The following is a 20719-nucleotide window of genomic DNA, read 5'->3' on the forward strand; positions in this document are numbered from 1 at the left end:
TCAGTATGACGGCTCAGGGAATGGCATCCCACCGTGGATGTGGGTGCACCTTGTCCAGCAGCCCATGCCACAGTAGCATCCCTGGCCCCTTCAGAGAAGGAGGGGCGCCTGCGATGTGAAACACGGTGCAGGGTTACCCAGGTTTCCTCTGGACACACAGACATTTGGGAGCCCAAATTTGCTGAGACCTGTGACTGAACACTGATTGATCAGAGGTGCCATGGGGAGAGGCATCCTAACATTTCTGATAGACACCAAGTGTGATGGACACTCAGACATGTGGTAATGCCATCAGGAAAGATACGCAAAAATAATAATAAGGACGTGAAGAAAAACTTCTAATTTCCCATGTGCTCCAGACACAGAGGCAAGAGCAAAAGCTGGACTGGAGCTGTGCAGGGAGCTTTGCTCTGCTGCTGAGTGCAGAGACTTGCAAGTCCCGTGCCTGTGAGCTGGTCAGTTAGAGGAGGACAAGGATAATCCCCTCCTTGGCCCCAGCCACGGCACAGTGAGCTCCATGCTGAGATCTTCCCAAAGACTAGGACCCAAGATTTTAGTTGAACGCATAAGAGAACTGGACAATAATTGTTTTACAGGGAGGGGGTGCAGGTGTCTCTGGAAAAAGATGCCAGGCATTGAGTAAAGCCTCTTTTTAAGATGCCATGTATCATCAAGCAGAACATTTCCAGCCGATGAAAGGAGGAATAAGAGTGCAACTAAGTCCTCCATGGGTACTGTTTAAATCTTTCATACCTTAAGCATTTTGGTAGCATGACAATTTGCATAAAGCTTATGAGTGTTTATAATGAGGGATTATGCTGAGCTTGAAAGCATGTTGGTCTTCAAAAGCATTTGACCAAGCTCAACTGGTTTTATTGCTCAGCAGATCTTCACAGAGGTGCTCCTAATTTGGAGAAAACTTATGTGACAATTGCTCAGCAGTCAGAGCACCAGGAGAAGACAGGTGTGGTTTCACATCCCTCTTCCAAGTACTGCTCAGATATTTTTATCCCAGCTCCAGAAATTGTCTGTGGAGATTGGATGCAATATTCTCCTGAACACTGCAATGAGGAAAAGCATTGGATTTCCAGCAAAAGCTTCATTAGAAATCTGCAGTCATCTGGGGCTTATGCAACTGTTTTCCACCAGTCTGCTGCATAGGACAGTTCAGGGTGGAGCAGGGGGAAAGAATAATGACATTTTTATGTGGTTTTTCTCTGAATGACTCCACTGGTGAGGTTATACAGATTTTTTTTTCTGAAGATCCAGTGTCTCAAAGGAGACTAAAATCCACACAGGTCCTTGATTTGACTTGAAAATTGTGATGCTGTAGTGCAGGCAGAGTCGGGAAACTGAGGACCTCAGTGCCCTGCAGGGCTCCCTGTCCTAAGGGACCTGGCATCCTGTCTCCCACGGGTACTGTGACTCCTGGCTGGGAGCTGTGCTGTCTTGGCTCCCAGCTCAAGAGCCGTCCTGAATTCACTCCACCACGTATACCCCCCAGCCAGCACTTGCCCAGGGCAGGACCCCACAGACCTGCTGATCAGGCCCTAAAATACAGGTTCCTGCAAAGACAGTGCAGCCAAAGGTCCTGGTGAGAAACAGGGCTGAGATGAAAAATAATGCTTAGCGGGTGGAAGCATGCACATGGAGGGAAATAGCTGGGTCCTGGGGTTTGGTCCCAGCATTGCCTACTTATGGCTTTCAACAGCAGCAGCAGAAGTGTTTCTCAGAAAACCCTTGAGCTTAGCCCAAAAGCAAGCCTTTGGCCATGCCTGCATCTGTTGTGTTTCATGTCTTCTTCTCACCTCCCATCTTCCCTCATCTGGTCATGTCCTTGGAGGAAAGCTTCTCCCTGCTGTCACTCAGCATCCTCCTCCCACAGCAGTCATTGCTTCCTGGAGACCCCTGTTTCCCTTCATTTTGTTTCTTCTATCCTTTGCTTTGGTGAAGTGAACTTCACCACCAGCAGAAATTACAGTGCACGAATCACAGTGGGGTACTCCAGCTCAACAGGGCCTGGGAAGGTGATGATGGTAGCTCCCCATTGCAAGGTCACATCCACGGGGGTGTCGATCTCCTATTTGGGGTGCATGTAACCATGGGGACAACAGGTTTCTCTGCATTTGCCTGCTTGGGGAAGCCAACAGAAGCAGCCAGTGAGCATTTCATACAGTGGTGGGTACTTTGCCCCCCCCCCCCCCCCCAAAGATGGAAGAGGTGGGAAGGAGGGATGAAGTCATGGTTTGAGTTGAAACAACTGGAGAAGCATAGAGAGTTGTCATGGAAAAGGGAAGACTGGTGTGAGTAGCAAGCGAGTGCGACCATCAGGAGTGGAAGCCCCCAGCGGAATGGGGCTGGTGATAGGGTGGAGGGATTGGTGGTGGCTGGATGATTGCTGGGTCTGCACAATCCCAGCACATCTATCTGTGGCTTCTCTGCACATCCAGATGAGGAGACAAAAATCCTGGTGACTCACAGCAGTGGGACAGAATGAAGAGACAGATCCACCGCCTGTACCTTTGCTGGGTTGCAAAAGGCGTATCCTACCCCAGCACCCATGCACCAAGCTGAGGACAATGCCAGGAGGGCAAACGGGCCTCAACAGGCAGCATCCCTCATCGTCCTCACTGGGGCAAGGACTCCTGGCCAGAGCACCTGGGGACATGCATCCTGGAGCCAGCCAGGTGGAGAGACAGCTCCTGGAGCTGGGAGCCTGCAGGCATGGCAGAGTGAGATGGGACTTGTTTGCCAGTAAAAATCTTCTTCCTCTCTGACCAAAGCCTTGCAACTCATTTTCCCACCAAAGCAGAGAAAACACCTGCTCTTACACTTCAGGAAGGGGAGAGAAAGTGGTTGCATGGCTGGGATAAGAGGGAGGAGAGGACACCACCAAGACAACATCCCACCCCAGGCACCCATGGACTGACTGCAGGGCAGAGGCTCGCTGCGGTTTCCCGGGGTGCCCTCCCTGCCACGCAAAGACCCTGCACCAGCCTGGGGTGCCAGACAGGCGATGGCTCCAACAAGGGCTCTGGTTCTTCCCCAGGGCTGGAAATCCCATAAAGCAGGAAAATAACAGGCCACCCACACGTGTGAGTCACGGGGGAAGAAGCATGCAAATCAAAAGGCGCTGGCATCCTGGTCTGGCCCTTCTGGTGCTACCTGTGGGAGTGGGGCTCACAGGGCTTGCACCCCAGCGAGCCCGTAGCCTTGTTGGCTCCACCAGCACCATGCCTCACCCTGAGCCCAAATCATTGCCAGACATCACTCCCAGCTGTCCTACACCCCCTTCTCCTCTGAGCTTCTCCCGTCAGGGTGGGCAGCCCTTGGGGAGAGACAGGGATGAGCGCAATGAAAGTGGATCCCAAATCGCAACTGTTTATAAGGTCCTGGGAGTGAAATACTCTAGGACTTGAGTTTCAAACTCAAGAACTGTTCGGTTAAATATTGAAGGGCTGCTAATTCACGTTTGCTGAGAATTAGGTGTCTGCATGTTTCCCAAAGAGAAGGGCAATCTGGTTATCGCTGTGTAAGGTGGCTGTTGTTAGCACTGGATGTGTGGGGCTGAAGGAGCCAGGAAGCTGTGGGGAGTTATGTGACCTGGACATCATGGGGTGCAGTGTTCCCCCTGCCTGCTCCACCCTACACCTCTGTGATTTGCAGGGCAGGGGAGAGGAGCGAGGCTTGCCTGCGCTGCCTATCGCTGATCCTTCCTCCCGGTTCCCCTGGGTCAGTTCACAGGGTTTGGACGTACCCCAAGGAGGGATCCCTTGCTGTGGCACAGCCTGCAAAGTGACATAAGTAGCATTGGAGGCTTATTGCGGGTGGGCTGTCTGAAAATCAGCTCTTTGCCCTGTTCCCCCTGTGGCTGTTCTGCATGGAGGGAAGTCCCCACCAGCTGGGGCACCCACAGCCGCTTGGCTTCCCACCCTGGCACAGCTACAGGCAGCTCTGCCCTTGGGGATTGTGTCCAGAAAAAATCGCCCTGTCCTGCCCGGGAGCTGTCCTCCCAGGCCTGCCCCACATGGCACCCATGGGAGTACCAGCAACAGCACCCTGCTGACCCCCACGCAGGGTTGGCAGCACCTGCGAGACGGGAAAAAAGAATGGCTGGGGGAATTTGCCGGTAACCCGGCACTCACAGCTCCTGTCCCTTGTCAAAGAGCCACCCCAGCACTCGTGGGGCAGGGGAGAGGGAGATCATTAGCAGTGGGACCATGTGAAATAGGTCTCTGAAGAGTGGCGGTGGGAGATGGGGACACCCAGGAGCCATCACCCTGTGCCCAGCACCACGGGTGGGTGGAGCAGAGGGGCCAAGGGCAGGATAAGCAGTGCTGCCCCGGCTCGTTGGTCTAGGGGTATGATTCTCGCTTCGGGTGCGAGAGGTCCCGGGTTCAACTCCCGGACGAGCCCTCCTTTTGGGCACCCACCTTCCCTCATGGGGCTGTGACATAAGCAGAGCACAGATTAGGGCAGTGGTACATTACACAGCGAGGTCAGTGCCATAATCTGGCTGGGCATGTCCCTTTGGGCAGGACGGACCCCCAAGAGCCATCAGCGAGGTGCTGGCAGGGGCATGGGCAGGGAGGTGGATGGAGGAAGGGGTGGGCAAGGGCAGCTGGAGGCAGCGCTGGGCACCGTAGAGCAGAGCGGATGCTGCCATCATCGTGTGGCCCGAGGGCCTGTTTTTGGGGTGAGGGCCGTGGGGGCAGAGCAGGGTGAGCGGTGGGGCAGTGGGGCAGTGGTGGGGGGTGAGGGGAGCTGCCCAGGCCCCCACGCCTGCCCATGCAGAGGGGATGTAGCTCAGCGGGAGAGCGCTTGCTTTGCATGTAAGAGGCCCTGGGTTCAACCCCCAGCATCTCCATGTCCTTTTGCCTCCGCAGCCCCCCTCCCTGCCAGCTGTGGGGCTGCCAGAGCCCCCCAGGCCCCTAAAATAGCCCTGGGTCTGCTAGTGGGCACGGCTGGCCTGGGGCTGATTCCCAGCACCCGTAGGCTGCAGGTGTGCTGGGGGAAAACCACAGCCTCAGCTGCATCCCTAACCCCAAAATGTGGGGGGCAGAGGTGCTGGGGCTGCAAAAGGGGTGCAGCACCCTGTCTCATTGGTCTAGGGGTATGATTCTTGCTTTGGGTGTGAGAGGTCCCAGGTTCAACTCCCGGATGAGCACTCCTTTTGGGACAACCCCTCCTTTGGGGACTGCATCCCTGCTGCTCTCTGCAGACCTGATAGAGAAGGGTCAGCCCGGTGTACCCCCCACCTGCCTGCAAACGGCACCCCGTGCTGTGGCCATGGGGTTTCTCTTTCAGCTGGCACTGGTTTTAGCAGCTCGGATGCTGCCGCTGCAGTGCCGGGGACGGTACAGCCGGCCCAGGCATTCCTTGGCAAGGGGATGTAGCTCAGCGGGAGAGCGCTTGCTTTGCATGTAAGAGGCCCTGGGTTCAACCCCCAGCATCTCCAGCTTTTCCTTCCTGAAAACGTCCAGTAGCAAGCGTACCAGATCTTGCTGCATGGGACATCCCCAAAGCTGATCTCCCTCTTGCACCAGGGTTTCTCATCCTTGCTCCCTGGAATCCCGGTGGCCGTTTCCTTTCCCTGCTATCCGTCTCTGACCCTGGGCAGAGCTGCCCAGCGGGATGTGGTGGCAGCAGGACCCCAATCTGCCCCAACAGCCCTTTCCCAACCCAGGAGGGGATGAGCCCAGGCCATGGCTGAGCCGTGTCTCTTTGCCCACAGGGCAAGGAGCAGGCAGCACCTCACTCCTGGCACTGGCGGGACCATCCCAGCAGAGGGGATATAGCTGAGCTGGGGAGCCCGCTTGTCCCCCCTGTGCAGGGCAGGTCCCCCTGTCTGAGCTCTGTCCCCACAGGGGCTGTGCCCAGTGATGGGTGCGCAAAAGGAGGGCTCGTCCGGGAGTTGAACCCGGGACCTCTCGCACCCTAAGCGAGAATCATACCCCTAGACCAACGAGCCGGGGTGCGCAGCTGCCCGGGCACCCCCGCCCTGTGCCGGGCAATGGGGTGCTGGGGGGGCACTGCTGCCCAGGGACCCCGCGGCACCGCGAGCTGCTTTTTGGCGACGGGCCCTGCCAGCGGGCCCTGGGGAGCAGCGCGGGGCTGAGGGGGTGTGCGGGGATGCACCGGCCACCCTGAAGAATTCCCACTTGCCTGGAAAAGGGGCAGCCAGCAGGGACCCTTTGGGACAGGGGGACCCAGGCGTGCCCAGGGCAGGAGGGGTACAGGCCCCCCGCAAGGTTTTCCAGGCTCTGTTGCCCTGGGGTAGGTCTGGAAGTGGCATGTTCCCAGGATGGCAAGAGGGTCCCCATCATCGCCCTGTGCCATGTCCCCAGGGGGCTGGGGGAGCCGATGGGCAGAGAGCAGAGGGGAGGGAGAGGGCAGTGCCCCGGGGCAGCCCCCACCTGCGCTGGGCACCGGTTGGCCTGTGCGGTGCCCGGGGCCGTGGGGGACAGGATCGGGGCTGGGTGCCAGCTGTGCACCCCGGCTCGTTGGTCTAGGGGTATGATTCTCGCTTAGGGTGCGAGAGGTCCCGGGTTCAACTCCCGGACGAGCCCTCCTTTTGGGCACCCACCACTGGGCACAGCTCCTGTGGGGACAGGGCTCAGACAGGGGGGACGCTGCCCTGCACAGGGGGGACAGGCGGCCTGCCCAGATCATCAGCTCCTGCAAATACCAACATTCACCCCAAGCTCCCTGGGGAGGGGACACAAGGTGCCACCACACTCCGCAGTGCCTGGGCAGGGGAGGGAAAGGGCTGTGGGCATTTCTCCAGAGCCTGCGGATGCCAGGAATCAGCCCCAGGCCAGCTGTGCCCGCTGGCAGCCCCAGGGCTATTTTAGGGGACCTGGGGGGCTCTGGCAGCCCCACAGCTGGCAGGGAGGGGGGCTGCGGAGGCAAAAGGACATGGAGATGCTGGGGGTTGAACCCAGGGCCTCTTACATGCAAAGCAAGCGCTCTCCCGCTGAGCTACATCCCCTCTGCATGGGCAGGCGTGGGGGCCTGGGCAGCTCCCCTCACCCCCCACCACTGCCCCACTGCCCACCGCTCAGCCTGCTCTGCCCCAGGGCCCCAAATACAGACTGTCAGGGGCTGCACTCCACCATCCCCACTGCTGCTTCTGAGAGTCTGTATCCTGGCGTTGGGGACATGCCCACCCCCCCAACCCTCTGCCCATCCCTGCTGCAGCAGGCACTGTTGCCCTCCCACCAGCCTGGCCCTGGTCCCACCACGGGCTGGGGTCACTCGTAGCAGCTGAGGGCGATGGGTGCGCAAAAGGAGGGCTCGTCCGGGAGTTGAACCCGGGACCTCTCGCACCCGAAGCGAGAATCATACCCCTAGACCAACGAGCCGGGGTGCGCAGCTGGGACCCAGCCCCAATCCTGTCCCCCACAGCCTCAGGCACCACACACGCCAACTGGTGCCCAGCGCAGGTGGGGGCTGCCCCGGGGCACTGCCCTCTCCCTCCCCTCTGCTCTCCGGTCATCGTCTCCCCAGCCCCCCAGGGACGTGGCACAGGGCGATGATGGCGAGCCTCTTGCCATCTTGGGAAAGCGGTCCACACCTCCCTATCCCGCTCCCCTTATTGGCTGTTTGCTCCCCTCTCCCACGTCTGCAAACCCTGGAAAACCCCATGGGATCCTGTGCCTGTCCTGTCTCGGGGCCACCACAGCCCCAGTCTGAGGCATTGCAGGGCTCCATGTGCACCTCTGCCTCCCCCTGTCCCAACTGCCACGTTTTCCTGGGAAGCGGGGAAGTCTCTGTGGTGGCCACTGCATCCCCGCACACAACTTCTGTCCCACTCTGCTCCCCAGGGCCTGGCTGCAGGGCCTGTCCCTGAAAAGGGGTGCCTGGCACCCTGGCATCCCTGGGCAGTGCTGTCCTTGAAAGAACCCCAGTGCCTGGGACAGGGTGGGGGTGCCCGGGCAGCTGTGCACCCTGGCTCGTTGGTCTAGGGGTATGGTTCTTGCTTAGGGTGCGAGAGAGTCAACTCACAGATGAGCCCTCCTTTTGGCCCCCCACCACTGGGCGCAGCCCCTATGGGGATGAGGCACGGACAAGGGGCCATGCCCGATGGGCAGCTCTGCCGGGGACTGCGGTGCAGGGTGCGGGACGGTGGTGGCACTGCAGCCGGGGCTCCCACAGCAGCTCAGCTGCCGACCCTGGCACAGCTATAAGGAGCTGCTGACCCAGGGTCTGAGTCCAGAAAACTCTTGGCTTGGCCCAGATCCAGCCCTGTTGACAGCTTGGGCCACCCAAGAGACACCCAGTGCCTGCAAACCCCCGAACCCCACGGTCAGCAGCTCCGGGGGGCTGGGGAAAGAAGCAGTGACAGGGATCTTCTGGGTGCAAAGAGAAAGCCAGGTCAGAGGGGGACATCAGCTTTGGGGGACCCCCCGTTCAGGAAGAAAGGCAGGGGCTGACGCTGCAAAGCACCGGCCGTTTCCACCTCTGCCAGAGCCGGGGAGATGGCTGGGAGGAGGAAAACCCCCGGAGATGGTGGGAATCGGAGATGCTGGGCACTGATGCCCCGCGGCCACCTCCAGTGCTGGCTCCGTGGGCCGGCCACAGCAAGAGGGACCTCCGTGCTCGCAGAGTGTGCCGAGGGACACACGCAGCCTCGGCGGCCCCCCCAAAAGTGTGTGGGTGCAGAGGCTGGGGGTGCGAGGGGGTGCGGCACCCCGGCTCGTTGGTCTAGGGGTATGATTCTCGCTTTGGGTGCGAGAGGTCCCGGGTTCAACTCCCGGACGAGCCCCCCTTTTGGGCACCCACCTTCCCCAGCACTGCGTGGGACCGCGGCACACCAGGGGCACGGCTGCGCGGGAGTGAAACAGTGAATGTCTCAACCCTTGCGGTGGGGCAATTCTGCTGAGCAGAACAAGAACTCTGCCGGCCGGGAAGCCCGGGTGGAGAGGAGCGGATCAGCACCATCAGCAACAGGAGGGCGAGGGGAGGGCGGGCCGTGCCGGAGGGTGCGCAGCTCCCGGTTCTGGTGCGCTGTTCTGGTGTGCTGAGCGGGGCAGCTCACCACCCGTGGCCAAAGATCACGTCGGCAGGGAAGGGGAAACTAGTCCCCAAACGACCCCCGAGCCCACGGACCTGTTTCCCGAAGGCGCACAAGCTGCCCAAGGCACCTGATTAGCCTAATGAGTTCGAGGGCCCGCCCGAAGGAGGGGGTGCAAGAGTCGGTCAGAAAATCAGCATCGTCTCAGCGTTGTCATCAGGAACAGGAACACTACGCTACCTGACATCGGCCTGTTTGGAGCGCAGCGGCCGGCCCAAGGATGGAAGGGACCTGGCTGGAACCCTTAGAGAGAACGGCATAGTACTGTCAAAAAGGATGGATTGCAACTGTCGCCATAACATCGATGAAGAAATCATGAACTTTAGACGAACTTTGCTTCATTACAATACCAAAACACACCTCCTGGTCGAAGGCTGCCCGCCTCCAAGACTTACCACGCCTCGGACACTGACCCCGCGCCTGCGTGATAGCCTCGCTCGAGAAGGGCGGAGATATGATAATTGTATGCTGAGAAGGGCGGAGATATGATAATTGTATGCTGAGAAGGGCGGAGACTCCTGAGGCAGAGGTGGAGCAAGGTGTGTTACTAAGCATAAAAGATGACTTCTGAACAACGGGAGTTTGAAGCTTCCCCACCAAGGACCACGACGATCGACGACACAGCATCGGCTGGACCCGGGACCGTTAGGACGTCTTGAGATCAGCGGTGGTAGCTAGAACCTCTCTTTCTCCTCTCTCTAAACTTAAATTTACTTTTCTCCTTTCTTTCACCCATCTCTAACTATCGCGTGCCCCCTCACAGGCAATACGATAAAGTTTCACTGTGTGATTACTGCTCTCCCCTTTGGTGTTGGTCACCTTAATTTTGCACTTTCGAGATCGCAGCAAACGAACCATCACGAGTCCACCGACTGGACCGTGACAGGGGGCAAGGATGATAAAAGGACAGAAACTGAAGCCCCATGCGTGGGTGCCCACCGGAACAGGACCCCTCGGCTGACTGAACGAACGCTGGACACAGGACCGGTGACCTCTCTCTGTTCTTCTCCCCGCCCCGCTTCTTATCTCTCTCTTCTCCCCTCTCTCCCCTCTAGCTCTCTTCTCTCCTCTGTAATCCCTACACGTCATCCCTTTAGACATAAACCGTTGGCCAAGTCTGGGACTAGGAGTGGATCCAGCTGCCCCTGGGCTCCTCTCTGAGGAGGAGTCTAGAAAGCCAGGGGGTCTGCTCTGGACCTCGGGACTCAACGGGAGGGCTCTCATTGTCTTCCCTGAACTGATTCCCAAATGAGCAAGGCCTGTAGTATACGTTTGGTGATGTAGGGTTAGCAAATGTTACACAGTTTAATGACACAGTTTCATGCCAATTTTTGTTGTGAGCATACCAATTTTGGTGGTGAGCATGCCAATTCTTGTTGTAAGCAAATAAAATTTGGGTATTGTGAATGAAAGGACCCCAGTGTCCTTTCACCTTAATCCTGACCTGGGAATCAGCAAACCTTAGTCCTCATCCAGAGAAATTGGGACGTGACAACAGTGAGGGGAGTGGTGCCCTGCACAGAGGGGCCGGTGCCAGGTCCCGTCTGGCACGTCCCCGTGGGCAGGACGGACCCCCAAGAGCCATCAGCGAGGTGCTGGCAGGGGCATGGGCAGGGAGGCAGATGGAGGAAGGGGTGGGCAAGGGCAGCTGGAGGCAGCGCTGGGCACCGTAGAGCAGAGCGGGTGCTGCCATCATCGTGTGGCCCGAGGGCCTGTTTTTGGGGTGAGGGCCGTGGGGGCAGAGCAGGGTGAGCGGTGGGGCAGTGGTGGGGGGTGAGGGGAGCTGCCCAGGCCCCCACGCCTGCCCATGCAGAGGGGATGTAGCTCAGCGGGAGAGCGCTTGCTTTGCATGTAAGAGGCCCTGGGTTCAACCCCCAGCATCTCCATGTCCTTTTGCCTCCGCAGCCCCCCTCCCTGCCAGCTGTGGGGCTGCCAGAGCCCCCCAGGCCCCTAAAATAGCCCTGGGGCTGCCAGTGGGCACGGCTGGCCTGGGGATGCTTCCCAGCACCTACAGAGAGGCTGCAGGGAATGCCCACAGGCGTTTCCCTCCCCTGCCTGGGTGCTGCGGGGTCTGGAGGCAGCTTGTGTCCCTTCCCCATGGGGCTTGGGGTGAACTTTGGCGGTGGTGGGAGCAGCTGGGTGGGAGTGGGGTGGTGGGTGCGCAAAAGGAGGGCTCGTCCGGGAGTTGAACCCGGGACCTCTCGCACCCTAAGCGAGAATCATACCCCTAGACCAACGAGCCGGGGTGCGCAGCTGCCCGGGCACCCCCGCCCTGTGCCGGGCAATGGGGTGCTGGGGGGGCACTGCTGCCCAGGGACCCCGCGGCACCGCGAGCTGCTTTTTGGCGACGGGCCCTGCCAGCGGGCCCTGGGGAGCAGAGCGGGGCTGAGGGGGTGTGCGGGGATGCACCGGCCACCCTGAAGAATTCCCACTTCCCTGAAAAGGGGCAGCCAGGGGGTCCGGGGAGTGCCTGTGGTGGGGGGCAGGTGTCCCCCCCAGGTACCCAGGGCTGGGGCTGTGATGGCCGAGGGGTGAAGGCGTTGGACTCGAAATCCAATAGGGTTTCCCTGCGCAGGTTCGAATCCTGCTCACAGCGAGAGATTTTACCCCCCGCCCCAGTGCCAACAGTGGGGATCCTGGGGAGCATCTGTCCCCTCCCAACACTGGGGATCCAGGGGTGCCCACACTGGGTTTCCTTCCCCCCACTATCGCAGAGTGCTGGTTGTCCTGTCACTGTGCCCTGGGCAGGAGCAGGCTGTCCCATCCGGTAGCCACAGCGTGGTTCTGGATGCAGCAGATGCTTTTCTTCATGTGGCATCACCTTCTCCTAGCAAGTAATTGGCACTCGTGGTTAATTAGTGTTGACGGCTGGCCCTGGCAAGCAGGCAGCACCCTTATGCCCAGAGTTGCTCCAGACACAGAAGGGACAGTACCACGTTGTTTATCCAAGACCCTTTCTGACTCCTGGCCACTGATCGATGCAGTTAATGAGAAACCCCAGCTTAGGGAAGAGGCAACAGGTTGCGTGCTGGGAGGTTTTTTCTCTGCAGTGGGACTGGAAAGGGCAGGCAAACCCACAGGCACAAGGAGCCGAGCGTGGGGCTGCAGGGTGCAGGCAGACCCTGGGACCATGGCCAAGCTGGTGGAGTGTGTCCCCAACTTCTCAGAGGGAAATAACAAGGAGGTGAGGGAGCGCGCGGAGGGCTTGCGGGGTGGGCGATGCCAGGGTGCTGACGGCTGGGCTGCCCCGGTGGAGGGGCTGTGCGGGCAGCACCTACTGCCAGATTCTGCCCTGCCTCCTTTGAAGTGCTGTGCACCTTTCCCTGCCTGGCTAATGGTGAAAATGCCCAAAGGCAGCCCCTGCTCCCTTTTGGCACCTCGGTGAGAAGAGGGGGCTCAGACCTACCCCCTCTCCACTGCCTGCAGGTTGCTGTAGCTGGAGGGCTCAGAGTGGTCTGGCATATCCCCTTAGAGAAATATCACTTGCAGTTATTGTGCCAAAACACACCATCCAGGTTAATGGGATCTGTGTTGGCCATCAGCCTTAGGCTGAACTTTGGCCCTACTGGGGGCAGGGAAATTCAGCAAACCCAAAATTGCAGTAAAAGCACTGCTTCCCCCAGGGAACAGGCTTTGCAGAGCCAAATCTCTTTTGAAGCTGGCAGGGGACAGTATCCTCAGGAACGGCAATTTGTGATAGTGCTCTCCAATGTGCAGCAGCAGCCGGGTGTCTCTCCCCTACCATGGTGGGTTTGGGGCTCGCTGGGAGTCAGCAGTGTCTCAAATCCCGGGTAGGAGTGGGCTGTGGTGGAAGTCTGGCCGACTCAGCTGTCTTGCCCCCCTCCGCTGTCCGGCAGGTGATCAATGCACTGGGGGAAGCCATCTCCCGGACACCAGGTTGCGTGCTGCTGGACGTGGACGCCGGCGCCTCCACCAACCGCACTGTCTACACCTTTGTGGGGTCCCCCGAGGCCATCGTTGAAGGGGCACTGAGTGCGGCCCGCGTAGCTGGGCAGCTCATAGACATGAGCCGGCACACGGGTGAGCCTGGGGGCAGCACAGGAGCTGATCCGGTGCGGAGCATCCCTCAGCTGCGGTGCGTGGTTGGCTCCAGGTGCACCTTGCATGGCTGGAGCTAAAATCAGCTGCTGGTGGCCAAGCACAGCACATTACTGCACCTACAGGCAGCGGCGCTGCTGGGATGAATCGTGGTGGAACCATGCAAAGCTCTTGCTCATCCTCTTGATGCAGAGAGGATGAATCCCTCCTGTCCCTGGGCTGGAGTAGACATTGCTGCCACAAACTCAATTTTCCTTGTGGTGGCAGTGCCCAGTCTGCAAAAGAGGCTGGGAAAGGGCTGTCCTCCTTCCTTGTCTGCTTGCCCTTCCCAGCTCCCATCCTTATATCTGCCCCATCACTAGGTGAACACCCTCGCATGGGGGCCCTGGACGTGTGCCCCTTTGTGCCAGTGATGAACGTCAGCATGGAGGAGTGCGTCACCTGTGCCCACGTCTTCGGGCAGCGCTTGGCAGCGGAGCTGGGGGTGCCTGGTGAGTTGGGGCCAGGAACCTCTGCCTGTCCCATCCCGACCCGCATGCTTCCAGCTGTGGAGAAACTGTACACCTTTTGCAAAAGCTTAACCAAATGGCGTTTGCTCCCAAATCGGCAAAACCAGACCCCGCTGGGTGATGTGCCGCCAGCCCCTGCCCGGCAGTGCTCACCCCCAGCTCTGTCTTGCAGTTTACCTGTACGGAGAGGCGGCGCGGGAGGAGAGCAGGAAAGCCCTGCCCGCCATCCGTGCTGGAGAGTACGAGGCACTTCCCGAGAAGGTGAGCCTGGCAGCACCTGGCTGGGTGTCATGGGCTGGGTAGAGCCAAGCTGCACCTCCCCAGCTCTGGGGGCTGGCATAGTCGCTTTGCACCAAGAGGAGCTGATGAAACACTTTGGGTGCTGCTGAACATAGAGGTGGTCATGGCAGATGCCAGCTGGCGAGGGAGATGCCATACCTGGGAGGGTGGCTCGTGCTGCTCAGTGGTGCCAGCCCACGCGCTCTTCTCCCCAGCTTGCAAAACCAGAGTGGGCTCCCGACTTTGGGCCCCCAACCTTTGTGCCCCGGTGGGGGGCCACGGTGACAGGCGCCCGGACCTTCCTTATTGCGTACAACATCAACCTGCTGTGCACCAAGGAGCTGGCTCACCGCATCGCCCTCAACCTCCGTGAGCAGGGTCGTGGTGCCGACCAGGTAGCCCTGTGCCGGCAGCATGCCGGACGCAGACCTGCTTGCATCCGCACTTCCTGGGCCGTGCCTTGACTATGATGGGTCTTGGCAGCCCGGGCGCTTGAAGAAGGTGCAGGGCATTGGCTGGTATTTGGAGGAAGAGAATATAGCCCAGGTTTCAACGAACCTGCTGGACTTTGAGACCACACCGCTCCACACTGTCTACGAGGAGGTCTGCCGGGATGCAGAGGTGGGTGGCACGGGGTAGCACACCACGCTTTTTTCAATGGGGGCTTTGCAGAGGATGTCTCCCTCCAAGTTTTTCTGCCCATCCCCAGGTCAGGCTCTGCTTTATCTCACACTCAGCTCAGCCAAGCTGTGCAGAGTTCTGAATAGCATGAACACCCCAAAAGCTCAGCAACTTGCTGCTAGCCCCCAGATCTTCCATTGAGGGCTTTTCCATGAGCTCCCCAGGACCTGGGAAGGTCCACCAGGCTGGGGTGGTAGCGGCAGCAGGCCAGGTGGCTCTGGGGACAGTCATGTTTCTGATGTCTTTCACAGGCACTGAACCTCCCTGTGGTGGGGTCCCAGCTGGTGGGGCTTGTCCCCAAGAAGGCCATGCTGGACACAGCTGAATTTTACATCAAGAAGGAAAAACTCTTCATCCTGGAGGAGGAACAGAAGATCAGGCTGGTAACGTGGCTCCTCCTGGTCCCAAGACAAGGGTGGGATCATAAGAGAGACCCCTCCCCCCCAGCCTCCCAAAGTGGCACTGAGCAGAGATTTGGGACCAGGCATGACACTTGTCTCCAGGGATGGTGCCTGGCAAGCTGTGAGGGCACAGCGAGTGGAACAAGTTGCTTTATTGTCCTGAGGATGCTGAGATGCTCAGGGAGCAGAGACCCCATCCCATGAGGACAGAATGTAGGCAGCAGCTGCCCAGCTTGCCTGCATGGAGGCCAGGAGGAGAAGGAGACCTCCCTGGAGCTCAAGGGCAGTGTGTGGTATTACGGGAAACAGGACTGGCATAAGCTGGAAACAAGGAGTCAGACTGTTTTTCAGCTGCAGGGGGGAGGGACTTTTCCACCCTATGGGCAACGTGCTAGATAAGAGCAAGCTAATTATTTATCGGTGCGGTTTCCAGTCATTTGTAGGTGGCTGCATGCTGCCCCCAAGTCTGGGATGGGACAGGCTGGTGACGCCGGCTGTCCTCACCCTGGGTGGCGGCCTGAGCAACTCTGTCCTAGGGCTGGATCACCCATGGTTAATTAACAGCAGGGAATGAGGATGCAATGGGACTTATCACAATGGGGCTGACGCAGAGGTGCTGCTCCTTGCAGGTGGTCAGCCGGCTGGGCCTGGACTCCCTGTCTCCGTTTCGTCCCCAGGAGCGCATCATCGAGTAGGGACTCCCATCCTGCTTCTCATCATGGTGCCCATCCCTGCCTGGATGGGGGGATCCCACTGCCTGCATCTTGCACTCAGCTTGTTTTGAGAGTGGTGCCTGCACTCAGCTCCTTTTCAAACCCAAGGGACATCTCTGCTGGGTGTTGTGCAGGCGTGGGGTGGTCCCTGCTCCCAAATGCTGATGGTTGTGAACATGGGGTGGGGGGACTCCAGGTCACTTGGGCAGGCAGTGGAAGCAGGTTTTGTGGCCAAACTTGAGCATGTATGTGTTAAATCCTCCACCCCATCCTTAGCCCACATTTCACTGCCTCTGGCTCACACGCTGCCCACCAAGGAGAGATGCTCTGCTGCAGCACCTGGTGTAAAATGCATGTCTGTGGGGGGAGAGGAAGGGAAATCCACCTGGGCCGAGGTGAAATCAGGACGTACACTTTATGTCCTTGTCATTCCCCGCCTGGGGACATGGCTGCAAGCATGTTTCTGTCCCACCAAATGCCGTTCGCATGAGCCCACCCTGTCTAATGCAGACCAACCCCCCACACCACCAGGACATGTGCTCCCCAGCTGTCTGTCTGTCCCCATGGGACTCCTTGTCCTCTCCCTAACCCTCCTGCTGGGTTTTTGGGCTAGCCCCCTTCTCAACCACCCTCAGAGCCAAGGGTTGGATGAAAAATTGTTGGAGAGGGCAGTGCCCAGTGGGAAGGGACCGGGTGGTGGTGGTGGGTGTCCCTGCACCTGGGGACCTCTGACCTACGGGGCCACTGTGCCACAGGTACCTGGTGCGGGCAGGAGAGGTGGACAGTGGTCTGGTGGCCAAGCCGCTGGGTGCCTTCGTGCGAGCAGTCGGTGGGAGGTCGGCAGCGCCGGGAGGAGGCTCTGTGTCCGCAGCCGCAGCTGCCCTGGTACATGCCCCACACCTGGATGGGGTCCCTGCCTGCCTGGGGGGTCCTCTAGGTGTGCTGAGACCCCGAGGGGAGTCAGCACGGCGGTAGTGGTGGGTGCTGTGTCCTGCTGAAGTATTTACCCCTGTGCGCTTGCAGGGAGCGGCACTAGGCTGCATGGTGGGGCTGATGAGCTATGGGAAGCGGCAGTTTGAGGAGCTGGACCCCATCATGAGGAAGCTGATCCCTCCCTTCCACCAGGCCATGGATGAGCTGGTGGCGATGGTGGACGCTGACTCCCGTGCCTTCAGCAGCTACATGGTGAGGTCCCACTGATGGCAGACATCCTGTGGGGAAGCGGGGGGCTTTCCAGCTGGGAGGGGAGCCGGCATCGCTGCACCCCAGTGTCCTTAGGAGCAGAGCTGTGATCTTGATCCAAGCCAGGGCAAGGGACAGCATCACCTAAAGGAGGTTTGCAAGAGCATGGGCGCTATCAGGTCTGCCCTGGCCCCGATGCAAGGCATGCGGGGTCTTGGAGCAAATGACAGCAAATCTGCTTTTCTTTGCCTGCAGGAAGCTATGAAGCTGCCAAAAAGCACCCCTGAAGAGCGGGAAAGGTGAGCTGAGCTGGTGGGGACTTGCAGACTGGGGGGGCATGGCCACTGAGCGCTCACCCCGGTGCTGTCCCTGTCCCAGACGCACAGCTGCCATGCAACAGGGGCTGAAGACAGCCGTGAGGGTCCCCTGTGCCCTGGCAGAGAAGGTGAGCGGGCTCTGGCCTGCTCTGAAGGAGCTGGCACGCCACTGCAACCTGGCCTGCAAATCTGACATCCAGGTATGGCCCTGGGTTCAGGTACTGCCCTGGCTGGGGTTTTGGAGACTGCTGGGCTCATTGCCTTTCCCTGCAAGGTGTCTGATTGTGTCCTGACCTCCGGGATGCCTCTCTCCCAAACTGGCCAGTGGTTTCCACTTGCTAACTTTTTGGCAGCTTGCAACCCTTGTAGGACAGTTGACTGCCACCAGCCCTTGCCTGAGTTTCTCACCTGTGTGGCAAGGCTGTGAATGGTTCCCACTGCTGGAGCCACATCCTGAAAATACCGAGTTGGAAAGCACTGCATGCTGCTGGGTCACGGAGGGTGGGAGTCCTGCAGCGTAAGGAGTGTATGGTCGTGCTCTGATTCAGCAGGAGAGCTTCTCGCAACCCTCTTTTCCTAGGTGGGAGCCAAAATGCTGGAAGCAGGTGTGTTTGGAGCTTACTTCAATGTCATGATCAACCTCAAAGACATAACAGATGAGAAATTCAAGCTTGCGGTAAGCAGGGGCCATGCATGTGCCCTGGCCCTGGTGGCAGGGATGAGGTGGGACAGAGATGGAGTTGAAGCCCCTGAGACGCCTCATGCCCGGGCACCCCCTCCCTTTGTCACCAGCGGGATGCATGGGGTGGACGGTGGATGGCTCTTCTGTCCTGTCGAGTGGCAAACGATGCACCTTCTCCTTCCCCATGCAGATGTCACAGAAGGTCTCTGGGCTGCTGGAGGAGGCGAAGCAAGGCTCGGCGCTTGTGCTGGCGCTGCTGGAGAAGCGGGGGGCCTGAGAGGGGCTCAGGGATGGGCTGGGGGCTCTGCAGTGGCAAATACAGTTGGGAAACATGCACGTCCCTGCCTGGGCTCCTTTGGTATCCACCTCGGGTGAGCTGCTCTGCTCAGGTAGATCCTAGTGTCATGTCCCCCGTTGGCCTTTCCCTGGCCAAGGGTGCTTTTTGCTGTCTGGGGCTTGGACCCCAGCTTCCATCCCCCAGTCCCTGGGGCAGAAAGAGCTGGCTGGGCTGGCAGTGCCTGGGGCCCCAGGAATCCCAACGGAGGAGTCAGCAGGGACCCCGTGGTGCTGCCTGGGAGGAGATCCCCGTGTATGGGCATCTCCTGACCCTGTACACCCCTGTGTGTTTCTGTGTCCAAAACCCCATCCCGCGACACCCCTCTACCTGCAGGGCTGGGGCAAGACCTGGCACAGTCCCTTTCTGCGAGGTGTCTTTTTGATGGTGCATGACAAGACCAGACCATTGCATTGCTCGCTGGCCCGGGAAGGGAGCTCTGCCAAATGCAGGGCAGCATCAGGGGTGTTAGTGGGGAGATGGGGACGGGATGGGAGGAGCTCTGCCCCCTCCTTATAGACCCCCGAGAGGAAGACCTGAGCATCGGGGCATCCAGCCCTGCCTTCTGTCTCTGTTGACCGGGTCTGACGGCAGATATCACCTCCTCCACCCACACACCATGGCAGCACCCTGAGCAGTGTCACAGGGAGTCATGAGCTGGACCCTGAGCCCCGCTGTCCCACAGCAGTGCCTGTGGGAGGGTGACCCCCCACGCCAGCCCACCCCACCCCCGGACACTGTGCCCGTGCTAGAATCACCGAGCCAGGGTTCATGGTGGGGACGCCTGACTTGCCTCATCACCTGATGCTGGGAGGTGAAACCACCACCCTCCGTCCCCTGTTTTTATCAGCCCTGGGGGACCTTTGTGCCAGCTGGGAGCGGCGCATTGACGTTTCCCATGTGCCCATGGTGACGGCCGTGGCGCAGGGAGTGGTGCAGCCAGTTCCACCGCTCTGTGGTGTCACCCCTGCCCGCCGCACCCCTCCTCACCTGGGCAGGGCCCTGGTATTTAGCGGGTGCCCGCCACCCCGGGCGAGCCGTGCCGAGGACGACGACTGGGGGTGCTGCTGGCAGCAGTGCTTTCGAAGGGTGCTGCCGGCATTGCCTCTGCTGGGAGCTTTTCTGCAGGTTGGGTGAGCGAAAGCGGCTGCCCAAGGCAGCGGCAGTGGCTGGTGGGTGCAGGGCAGCTGGGGACCACGGGGGCAGTGGGAGCGTGGGCACCCACGGGTCCGGGTGCACCGTCCCCATGGCTGGCGCTGCACCGAGACACGGTGTCCCCAGCCCCTCGTGGTCCACGAGGACGTGGGCTGGGCACCCGGGCTGGGCTGGAGTGGGTTTATTATTTCCACCAACAATGGAAACGACATGCCCGGGCTTTAAGGGTGCACAGAGGTAGGGACAGTCACTCTCGGGGTTGGCGCTGTCACCCAAAGGGACGGGGTGGCTGTTGGGGTCTGCGGGGGGGCGGCACTCCTGGGCAAGCAAACATGGTCTCTGTGCCCGGGGCAGACACGGGGGACAGAGGAGCTGGGTCCCGGCTGCTGGCAGGGTGATGACAACCCCATGGCAGGAGGTGCTGTGAGGGTTCACTGATGGTGCCTCTCTTCCCTTACAGCTCAAGGGCCACAGAGCATGTGGAACCCCAACCCAGGTGAGGGGCTGCGGGGCTGGGCAGGGCCGTGGGTACCCCACAGGCATGGGGGCTCAGAGAAGGGCTCAGTGGAATCACCACAGGCACCCGGGGGGATTACCTGCATATCAGAGGGGAGTGGGACATTATTTGTGAGGAGGTGGTAGACCGTGAGGGGTCCTTTGGGTGCTCGGCTACACCAGCTCCCCACATTGCCTGTCCAGGAAGAGTCCGGCTCTGCTCACTAATGGCTCCCCTCTTCTTCCTAGGTGCGCCCGGAGGGGTGCCACCACCCCAAGTCCAAATTTGCCCACCTGCTGCTCCGGGATACCCTGGTCCTGGCACTCCGGCAGGTCCCTACCCTGGCTACCCTCCAGTGCCGCCTGGCACCCCTGGGACCTATCCCCCGGGACCCCCAGGTGGCTATCCCTGTGGCCCCTCTCCACCTGGCCCCTACCCGCCGGGACATCACCCCCATGGGCACCCCCTGCCAGGGCAGCACCCCCATGGGCACCCCCCGCCGGGACATCACCCCCATGGACACCCCCCACCAGGGCATCACCCCCATGGGCACCCCCCACCGTGCCCCCCTGGCTGCCATCAGAAGCACCATAAGAAGCACAAGAAGAAGCACTCCAAGCACCATGGAGGCAAGGTAAGAGAGAGGCGGGAGCGGATCCCTCCCAATTTTGGCTGTGGTCCTTCAGACCCCCCTGATGCATGCCACAGCATCCAGCCCGGGCAGCTGGGGCTCTCGCCTCCTGCTCCGCAGTGGCTGGAGCGGGCTTCCAACATCTCAGTGGCTTTTTTTTGATGTGGAGACTCCTGTTTGCTTAATAAATAGGCAAGCATGGGT

The 20719-nt window shown here is 59.9% G+C and overlaps 1 protein-coding gene and 11 non-coding genes across 12 annotated transcripts; 8 read left to right on the forward strand and 4 right to left on the reverse strand.

The window, feature by feature from the left end:
• Positions 1–4344: 4344 nt before the first annotated feature.
• Positions 4345–4416, forward strand: TRNAP-CGG (transfer RNA proline (anticodon CGG)). The gene has a single exon. It is a non-coding gene; the product is annotated as a tRNA-Pro (tRNA).
• Positions 4417–4795: 379 nt separating this feature from the next.
• TRNAA-UGC (transfer RNA alanine (anticodon UGC)) lies at positions 4796–4867 on the forward strand. The gene has a single exon. It is a non-coding gene; the product is annotated as a tRNA-Ala (tRNA).
• Positions 4868–5386: 519 nt separating this feature from the next.
• On the forward strand, positions 5387–5458 carry TRNAA-UGC (transfer RNA alanine (anticodon UGC)). Its single transcript has one exon. It is a non-coding gene; the product is annotated as a tRNA-Ala (tRNA).
• Positions 5459–5899: 441 nt separating this feature from the next.
• On the reverse strand, positions 5900–5971 carry TRNAP-AGG (transfer RNA proline (anticodon AGG)). Its single transcript has one exon. It is a non-coding gene; the product is annotated as a tRNA-Pro (tRNA).
• A 526-nt stretch (positions 5972–6497) lies between these two features.
• Positions 6498–6569, forward strand: TRNAP-AGG (transfer RNA proline (anticodon AGG)). Its single transcript has one exon. It is a non-coding gene; the product is annotated as a tRNA-Pro (tRNA).
• A 350-nt stretch (positions 6570–6919) lies between these two features.
• TRNAA-UGC (transfer RNA alanine (anticodon UGC)) lies at positions 6920–6991 on the reverse strand. The gene has a single exon. It is a non-coding gene; the product is annotated as a tRNA-Ala (tRNA).
• A 301-nt stretch (positions 6992–7292) lies between these two features.
• Positions 7293–7364, reverse strand: TRNAP-CGG (transfer RNA proline (anticodon CGG)). The gene has a single exon. It is a non-coding gene; the product is annotated as a tRNA-Pro (tRNA).
• A 1331-nt stretch (positions 7365–8695) lies between these two features.
• Positions 8696–8767, forward strand: TRNAP-UGG (transfer RNA proline (anticodon UGG)). Its single transcript has one exon. It is a non-coding gene; the product is annotated as a tRNA-Pro (tRNA).
• Positions 8768–10890: 2123 nt separating this feature from the next.
• Positions 10891–10962, forward strand: TRNAA-UGC (transfer RNA alanine (anticodon UGC)). Its single transcript has one exon. It is a non-coding gene; the product is annotated as a tRNA-Ala (tRNA).
• Positions 10963–11246: 284 nt separating this feature from the next.
• TRNAP-AGG (transfer RNA proline (anticodon AGG)) lies at positions 11247–11318 on the reverse strand. The gene has a single exon. It is a non-coding gene; the product is annotated as a tRNA-Pro (tRNA).
• A 272-nt stretch (positions 11319–11590) lies between these two features.
• On the forward strand, positions 11591–11672 carry TRNAS-CGA (transfer RNA serine (anticodon CGA)). Its single transcript has one exon. It is a non-coding gene; the product is annotated as a tRNA-Ser (tRNA).
• Positions 11673–12206: 534 nt separating this feature from the next.
• Positions 12207–18234, forward strand: FTCD (formimidoyltransferase cyclodeaminase). The gene is made up of 14 exons (XM_075029260.1): positions 12207–12260; positions 12934–13117; positions 13498–13626; positions 13817–13905; positions 14139–14318; positions 14407–14544; positions 14856–14987; positions 15635–15696; positions 16474–16603; positions 16742–16903; positions 17156–17199; positions 17279–17417; positions 17798–17893; positions 18090–18234. Exons 1-14 carry the CDS (start codon positions 12207–12209, stop codon positions 18174–18176), a joined length of 1626 nt encoding a protein of 541 aa, XP_074885361.1. The 3' UTR covers positions 18177–18234.
• The last annotated feature ends 2485 nt before the right edge of the window (positions 18235–20719 follow it).

The sequence above is a fragment of the Buteo buteo genome, chromosome 5, assembly GCF_964188355.1.
Source record: "Buteo buteo chromosome 5, bButBut1.hap1.1, whole genome shotgun sequence".
In the NCBI taxonomy this organism is placed as follows: Eukaryota; Metazoa; Chordata; class Aves; order Accipitriformes; family Accipitridae; genus Buteo; species Buteo buteo.